Source organism: Centropristis striata, chromosome 9 (genome assembly GCF_030273125.1).
Source record: "Centropristis striata isolate RG_2023a ecotype Rhode Island chromosome 9, C.striata_1.0, whole genome shotgun sequence".
NCBI classification, from domain to species: Eukaryota; Metazoa; Chordata; class Actinopteri; order Perciformes; family Serranidae; genus Centropristis; species Centropristis striata.
In genome coordinates this window covers 1,091,922-1,101,577 of record NC_081525.1, presented here as the reverse complement: position 1 = coordinate 1,101,577, position 9,656 = coordinate 1,091,922, and the positions used below count along the sequence as shown (strand labels likewise).

Below are 9,656 nucleotides of genomic sequence, written 5' to 3'. Positions count from 1 at the left end.
TAAGTTTAATAAAAAAGAAGACACAAAATTACCCAAAAAAAGCCATAGAATTACTAAAAAAAGACACAAAATTACCAAAAAAAAAAACCATAGAATTACTAAAAAAAAGACACAAAATTACTAAAAAAAAAGACACAAAATTAATAAAAAAAGACACAAAATGTACCAAAATAAAGACACAAAATGACAGAAAAAAAGTAAATTACTTAAAAAAAGATAACGAATGGCAAAAAAGACACAAAATTACCAATTAAAGACACAAAATGACAGAAAAAAAGTAAATTACTTAAAAAAAGACACAGAATGACCAAAAAAAAGACACAAAATGACTGAAAAAATACACAAAATTACTAAAAAAGACACAAAATATAGATATATTCTATCTAATCCAGGCTGAGATATGAGCTTTATTAATGGATGTAATTTTGCCGTTAGCGCTCCTCTTCATTCCCACAGACCGACTCTTACTAAATTAAATTACAAAAAAAAGCCACAAAATTACCACAAAAAAAAGCCACAGAATTACTAAAAAAAGACACTAAATTACAAAAAAAAAGACACAAAATTACCAAATAAAGACACAAAATGACAGAAAAAAATAAATTACTTAAAAAAAGATAACGAATGGCAAAAAAAGACACAAAATTACCAAATAAAGACACAAAATTACCAAAAAAATACACAAAATTACAAAAAAAGACACTAAATTACTAAAAAAAAGACACAAAATTAATAAAAAAGACACAAAATTACCAAAATAAAGACACAAAATGACAGAAAAAAACTAAATTACTTAAAAAAAGATAACGAATGGCAAAAAAAGACACCAAATTACCAAATAAAGACACCAAATTACCAAAAAAAGACACAAAATTACCAAAAAAAGACACAAAATTACAAAAAAGTTACAAAATTACCAAATAAAGACACAAAATGACAGAAAAAAACTAAAATACTTAAAAAAAAGATTGATTGATGATTGGAATGATTAGAAAAAGACCCAATATATAGATATATTCCATCTAATCCAGGCTGAGATATGAGCTTTATTAATGTGCAGCGCTGGAGGCCGTTAGCGCTCCTCTTCATTCCCACAGAGCAACTCTCTGATTGCTTTTCTTTCTTTCTTTCTGACCCTGGTGGTGAATCTCATCCTGCTTTCAATCATGGATCCATTTACTGCTAATCACACGGAGATTCCTCACAGATTAACACCCTGAGGGGCTGATGAGGACAGACCCTCCACAAATGACTTTTATTAAATGTTAAAAGTCTGCATAAATCCCTCCTTCTGTCTTTTCTCCTTAATGTCACTTTTCTTCCTCTCACTTTTCTTTTTTTAACGTCTCCATCTCCTCCTGTAGCAGCAAATTATGCAGCTTCAAAGCCCCGAGGCCAGAAACATTCACACCAGAATCTCCCAAAACTCTAAGACTTAAAAATGATAGAGGCAAAAAAGTAAGGAAGAAATATCCTATCTTTATTCAAGAGGGTGGATTTTCAGTTTGACAGCATGATTTAATCTCCTGCTCACTTTTATTCTCCTCCTGCTCACATTTTGTGCTCGCACTCAGATTTCTGCTGCTTTAAATACAGTAATGCTGTAAAAAAATAATATTTTCAAATGTCCCATTATATTATTTACATATGATACATTTTGTTTTGTCAATATTTGTAATAAACGTAATTTACCCTTTTCATTGTATTTGCACTTAATATAGAACAAGAAAAAAAACAGAAAAACCCTGTAAAATAATTCAGTAAATTTCTGGATTTTTTTTTTTAATTCATTCATTTATTTATTTTTATTTTTTACAGTGTACAACACACAGTAAGACATTTCCCAAATAATTTGAAAGATCCTGCAGAAAAGTTGGTATCCCAGCAAAGTGACCAAAAAAACAACACAAAATTACAAAAAAGACACAAAATGACAGAAAGAAAACTAAATTACTTTAAAAAAGACACAATATGACCAAAAAAAGACACAAAATGACTGAAAAAACACCAAATTACTTTAAAAAGACTCAAAATTACCCAAAAAATACACAAAATTACCCAAAGAATACACAAAATTACTAAAAAAGAAGCACACTTATTAGAAAAAGACACAAAATTACCAAAAAATACACAAAATTACTAAAAAAAAGACATAGAATGACCAAAAGATACACAAAATGACTGAAAAAACACTAAATTACCTAAAAAAAAAAAAAAAAATACACAAAATGACCCAATCAATACACAAAATTACTAAAAAAAAAAAAATTATTAGAAAAAGACACAAAATTACCAAAAAAAGACACAAAATGACCAAAAGATACACAAAATGATGGAAAAAACACTAAATTACCTAAAAAAAAATACGCAAAATGACCCAAACAATACACAAAATTACAAAAAAAAAAAAAAAAAAGACACAAAATTACCAAAAAGAGACACAAAATTAAAAGAAAAAAAACAAATTATTTAAAAAAAGACACAGAATTACCAAAAAAAGACACAAAATGACCAAAAGATACACAAAAAAAATAAAAAAAAGAGACACAAAATTACCAAAAAGAGACACAAAATTCAAGGAAAAAAAACTAAATTATTTTAAAAAAGACACAGAACGACCAAAAAAATACACGAAATGACCCAAACAATACAAAAAATTACAACAACAAAAAAAGACACAAAATTACCCAAAAAATACACAAAATTACTAAGAAAAGACACAAATTATTAGAAAAAGACACAAAATTACAAAAAAAAGACACAAAATTACTGAGAAACCTTTTGTTAAATTTTTTTCTTTAGGGTTAAACCATATTTGCACTTCTGTCGTCTGTTGTCTCATTACTGCTTTTTTCCTTATTAATAAAACCCTCTACTGGATTAAATGCACACACAGTTTTATAATATTTCCATCCTCCTGGCTGACTGTGAGCCGTTCCTGATGATTGGCGGCTGAGTGTCTGACTGCTGATGAATCCTGTCAAACAATCCTCCAACAATCCTCCACTCCTCTTTCTGATTCTAATGAAGGAGAGAGAGAAAGAAAGAGGATAAAGATTCTCTCATTCCTGTCACACACTCCTCTCTCCCTCTCTCTCTCTCTCTCTCTCTCTCTCTCTCTCTCTCTCTCTCTGTCTCTCTCTCTCTCTCTCTCTCTCTCTCTCCAATTATATCCTCATGTTGTTCCTCCCTCTCCCTGGAGACTCAGAGCCACAGAGCATCACACATCAGCATGTCTCTGCTATATTTCTTGTGTTTCTTTCTAAAGTATCTAAAGTAGGTCAGTGTGTGTGTGTGTGTGTGTTAGTGACAGAGACGAGACTCCCACCAGGTTCACCAGCTCTCATTTACATTCTCCTCATTCTTTAGTTTAGTTCTTTAGTTTCTGTGGGAGGAGATGTGATTCTTTAGGATGATCAGATTTTACTGTAGCGAATCAGAAGAATGTTGACGTGCTGAGAGTCACATGATGCAGATGATGTTCCTTATTTAATGTCCTGTACGTTTCATCAGGTTTACTCAAACTCCTCAGGTTGTTTTAGTCAGGTTGTTCTCGTCTTTAACAGCTCCAGTCTGTCTGAATCAGAGACGTTTATGCTTTGGGTTTGTTTTTATGTATTCTGGTTTCTACGGTGTCCCTGAGGGCTCACAGCGCTGCAACCTAACAAAACACATGCAGATACACAAAACACAGCAAACTGAGAAAACATCTTCATCAATCTGACAACAAGAGCAGCATTTAGAAAACAAACACCACAACACAACACAACACAACACAACACAACACAACACAACACAACACAACACAACACAACACAACACAACACAAGTGTTTCATTTTGTGTCTTTTTTTAGTCATTTTGTATCATTTTGTCTTTTTTTAGTCTTTTTGTGTCTTTTTTTAGTCATTTTGTGTCTTTTTTTGGTGATGATTTCAAAGTTCTGGAAAAGTCCCATGATGCATTGCGTCACTCCCACATGTATTCTGATTACACATACACACACACACACACACATACACACACACACATTGCTATTTGACTCAATATTTTAGGTTAAAATTACTTTTTTTCACAAATCTTTCTAATGACAAACAAGATACAATGGGTTTTACATTGCGCGCACACACACACACACACACACATACATACACAAACACACACACACACACACACACACACACACACATACATACACAAACACACACACACACACACACACACACACACATACACACACACACACACACACACACACACAAACACACACACACACACACACACACACACACTAACACACACACACACACTAACACACACACACACACACACTGCTATTTGACTCAATATTTTAGGTTTAAATGACTTTTTTTCACAGATCTTTGTTGTATTGAAAAGGAAAAAAATGGTTTTATAAAAAACAAGCGACATTGGGTTTTACAGTGCATGAACACACACACACACACACACCCACCCACCCAGTTTGTGACTGGGACTCTAACTGGCCCTGTGTGACTCTGGTCTCTTCACTATGTGCATACATGTTCTGCTGCTGCACACACTCTGACAGACAGACGCTGGTATTAATATCTGAGTTGCTGTCGTGTCCAGACGAGCTGCGGAGGAAAATACATAATTGATGTGGAAGTGTTGGACAGTTTAATCTCGTCCTGCTCCCTGGCTGCTCTGTTAGAGCCTCCGTGTGATTCCTGCAGAATATTCCTCTACATAACACCCTCTGTCTGTTTATGGATATGTCACTGTGCTTATTAAATATCTCAGGTTTATTCAGAGGAGGATCATTTATTTCCTTCTGTCAGATCCACATGCTTCAGTCTGAGCTGCACATGTTTTATCTTCTCACTGCTGCTGTGTTTTACTGCATCTCTCACTGGAAAAAACAAAAACAGCTCCTGTTGTTTATCATCTGATCTCAGTAAGAACAGCTGCTGAACAATAACCTGATATAAAGTCAGTGTTTTTAACAACAAATCCTATCCACTTGTTTTTATATAGCACAGTTTTAGCCAACACAAGGTTTCCAAAGTGCTGCACAACAATAAATAGATAACACAATAAAAGCACAATAAAAAAGACATGAAGTGAACAAAAGAACAATAAAATACAACAATAACCCTAAAATAGAATAGAATAAAATAAATAAAATGCACTGACCGCACAAAATAAAACATGTAAATAATATAAAAAATAAAAAATGTCATGGATTAAACAAGGAACTGTTGTAGAAAACTTGTTTCTCAGGACTTTATTGTGTTGATGTTGTGTAGTTTGATCCCAGTTTACGTTGTTTTACATCTTTTACAGGTAAATTTGGCTCATGTTTTTTTTCTTTGCTTGTTAGGATTACTGACTGGTTTCATTTTCATTTTTTATGTCATTTATAAAGCTCTTCAGAATCAGAATCAGAATCAGAAATACTGTATTGATCCTCAGAGAGAAATTTGGGTCCACTCCAGTTACTCTAACCCAGAAAATAGGAAATAGAAAGTATATATGTACGTAAAAACATGTAAAAATAGCAAACAGGTGACAATAAATGATAATAAATCAAGGTGTGAGGTGTAATGTGCTGACATGATTTACTGATATTGAAGTTATGACAGATTTAGCACTAAAATACTTCCCATGGACAGACAAATATGTGTACATTGTAAAAAAAAAAAAAATCCTTGTAATTTACAGTAAAATACCAGCAGCTGTGGTTTCCAGAACTTCACCATGAAAAATACAGCAAGAATATATCAGACATTATGCTTTTGCTGCATGGTGAAAGTTTTCAACTAAGTTAATTTACTTGGCCTGAATCAGCTCAAAGAGTTTGAGTTTAATTTTATAAAACTTTATTACTTTTTCGTACACAGTTCAAGGTTTTTATTTGCCATTTGTGATCAGACCACAGTCCAAACACAGAGGACTCTCTGGTGTCAACAAAAAACATAAGGATAATAAATATAAAATATAAAAACATACAAGGGTATCAGCTTTAAATATGGACATTATATACAACATTATACAGTAAGGCAGTCTAATACAGTTCTTTATGGTCTCGAGTCATCCAGCAGCTCAATGAACTAAAGCTTTTATTTTGAAAATGACAAACATCAATAAAACATGTATGTTTTCCTGTCCAGTCACTCATTCATCACCTCTGAAACTCTTTATCATGATCAGTTTGTGTCGGAGCAGCTCATTTCCTGTCGTCCTATCAGAGTCTGAGGGAAATAAAGAGACGGAGATAAAGTCTGTTTACCTTTTCTCCTCCTCCTCCTCCTCCTCCTCCTCTTCTCCTCCTCCTCCTCCTCCTCCTCCTCTCTCCTCCTCCTCCTCCTCCTCCTCTCCAGGTACCAGCCCTCTGGACAGCCCTCGCAACTTCTCCCCCAACACAGCGGCTCACTTCTCCTTCGTTCCTGCTCGCAGGTAAGAGACACACACACACACACACACACACACACACACACACACACACTCACCTGGACAACAGGTATTAGAGGTTGAATGGGATGAATGTTGGATGAGCAGAATCAGCTGACTTTTTGTGTTTTCTTTCCATTTTCTCCTGATCTCAATTAAACCATCAGCACAAAAGATTTTAAATTATTATTGAAAAACATCTCTTAAATGGATACATATACTAATTATGAAATAGTTATTAATAAATGAATAAACTCCATTAAAGATATAGAATAATATGGTTCAGTAAAGAATACTATGTAATAAACACAACTATATAGTGTTAAATAATATATAACATCTAGCTTTAAGTCATGGATATTACATTTAAAGATTAAATAACATCTCCTAAATGGATATATATGGAAAGTTATTACTATTAATTCACTATTAAAAATAAAGAATAATATGTTAGTAACTACTATATAATGAATATAGCTATAGTGTATTAAACTATGTAGGAAATCTAGCTTTAAGTCATGGATATTAAATGTAAAGATGATATAACATCTCCTAAATGGATATATATGGAAATTATTACTATTAATTCACTATTAAAAATATAGAGTAATATGTTAGTAAGGTATATTAACTACTACGTAATGAATATAGATATAGCGTATTAAACTACGTAGGAAAATATATCTTTAAGTTATAGATATTAAACATAAAGATGTAGAATGTATAAAAGATCCTAATTTTGAAGCTTTGTTATCTTTTATAGTCTTGGTTTTATTTTTGTTTAGTTTTTGCTTCACTATTCCCATTGTTAACTCTTTAAGTTAGTTTGAATTGAAGTTGTACGTACAGTATATTATATGTGGGAGCCCTGCAGGAAGAATGGGGATCCAAATAAAACAATAAACAATAAACATAAAGTAGTTTTTACATCATCAGCAGCAGGTTAGTTCCCTCAGCAGGTTTAACGGTGCAGGTAAAGGTAGAATATGGTTAATAAAGTCAGAATAAATCCATAATGAGACAGAAATAAAGAATAAATGATGTCTGCTGCTGAGGAGGAAGACCAGCGTCTGAAGCTGTCAATCACACAGATTAATAAAGCTCTTATCTGTCTCTGCACATAGTCATTACTGAGAGGCTGTGAGTGTGTGTGTGTGTGTGTGTGTGTGTGTGTGTGTGTGTGTGTGTGTGTGTGTGTGTGTGTGTGTGTGTGTGATTTTTTAAATCCCAGATAAAAAAGAAGTGGTTTTATAAAACTTTGGGGATGTAAAGAAATCCTCAGCGAGCCTCTTAAAGTCTCTATTAAGATGATGATGGTGATGATGATGATGATGTTTCCATGGTAACGCACCGAACCCCGAGGCTGTTTCCATGACGACGTCATCATCAAACGCGGCGTGTGTCCTCGCAGCAGCCAAAAGGAGCTTTAATGTTGATGTGAAGTTAAATCCGTGAGTGTCCGCCTGCTGACCTCAGAGCTGCTCTCTGCTGGAGCTGCAGCGCCCCCCGCTGGTGGAGGACGGAAACACACGGAGATTCATTTTTATCTTTATTTAAGGTGAAAAATTAAAGACTGTGCAGGAGCCAGTAGTTCAGCAAAACACACAATATTCTATCGTGTTTGAATATTTTTTTTTTATTTCTTAGTTTGGCTTTTGATCTGATGATAGAGGAGATTTCTGCAAAATTATTTAATCTAAAACCATCTGGAATTAAATCAAAATGACTTGTAATAAACTCTACTATTCCTCAAGGTCCTGAAAAAACAAACAAACAAACCAAAAAGTAATATATTAAATAAATATTTTGTTTAAAAAATGTTTTTAACAATTTATACAATTTATTTTATATATTATATATTATTATATATATTCATTATTATGGAATCAACAATAAGAAAAAAATAACTATCATGTAATGACAAATATTTGATAGCAATATAATATGAAAATAATTTTTTTCTTTATTTAATATTGATATTATGTTTTCTATCATATATAATTATACAATAACTTAATGTTATGCATGTGCAGTGTTATTATGACCACATTTTATATTATTATGACAACATTGAATAAACCGCCTGCAGCAACTGAAGTCTGTAACAAACATTTAGTTGGATTTTGTTCAGCTGAATTACTGATGTCATCACTTTTTAACTGTTTAAAACATTAAAAACTGCTGCTGAGCTCTGAGACACGCTGAGAGAATGTGTGTGTGTGTGTGTGTATGTGTGCGTGTGTGTGTGTGTGTGTGTGTATACGTGTGTCTATGTGTGTGTGTGTGTCAGCTGCTAACAGCTATAAATAGCGTTCCTGTCTTGTCTCCCTCACAGTCACGGACACAGGGCTGACAGGTAACCGCTCACTTTCACCTCCTCCTCCTCCTCCTCCTCCTCCTCCTGCTGCTGCCTCCTCCCCCTCCCCTCTTCACCTCCCTGCCCTCCTCCTCCTGCTCCTCCTGCTCCTCCTGCCCTCCTCCTGCTCTCCATCATGCATGGCTGAGCACACAGCACAGTTCCCCTGCAGGGTTTCCTCTCCTCCAGCTAACAGTTTGCATAAATCACCTTTAAAAAAGGAACAAACTTTTTAACTGCTGTGATGTCACTGATCCAAAACCAAAAACTCTCTGCAGTCATGAGAGTCTTTGGGAACAAAAAGTCATGAAACAAGTCACAAAGTGAAGAGAATCCTGCTTTAAAGGATGTTTTTTACTTAGAGGATAACAGGAGAGATATTCCATATTTTTCTTATTGTCAACAAATACCAAAAGAATGAGACTGTTCCCAAAATAGCAGCTAACTGGTAACAAATCAATGATCCTTTTAAAAAAATAATATTTGTGTTTTTACAGATTTATATCATCAGTTCACAGATGTATAGAGTTTATGAGAGAGGGACTGACACTCTGCTGGTTTTAATTTATACGTGTGATTTGTTGATAATAACAAAAATACAGAAAAAACAGCTGGCTTATATTCTGAAGCCAGAATCTCCCAAAAATTGGGACGCTGTGTAAAATATGAATCAAAATCAGAATGCATCAAATTCAGATCATGAGTCTATATATATATATATATATATATATATATATATATATATATATATATATATATATATATATATATATATATATCAAGTTTTCATTCTGTTTGTCACAGCGTCCCAGCATTGTTTGGGATCAGAGTTGTGTTAAATCAAACTCTGATACGTTTGGAGTGTGTAG

At 33.5% G+C, this 9,656-nt stretch overlaps 1 protein-coding gene across 1 annotated transcript in view; it reads left to right on the top strand.

Annotated features, from left to right (window-relative positions):
- Nucleotides 1-9,656, top strand: part of mast2 (microtubule associated serine/threonine kinase 2) — a 258,263-nt gene that overhangs the window by 193,381 nt on the left and 55,226 nt on the right. Inside the window, exons 6-7 of the mRNA XM_059341171.1 lie at nt 6,362-6,437; nt 8,767-8,787. Of these exons, the coding sequence (XP_059197154.1) occupies nt 6,362-6,437; nt 8,767-8,787 (97 nt within the window). The remainder of the gene's footprint in view (nt 1-6,361; nt 6,438-8,766; nt 8,788-9,656) is intronic.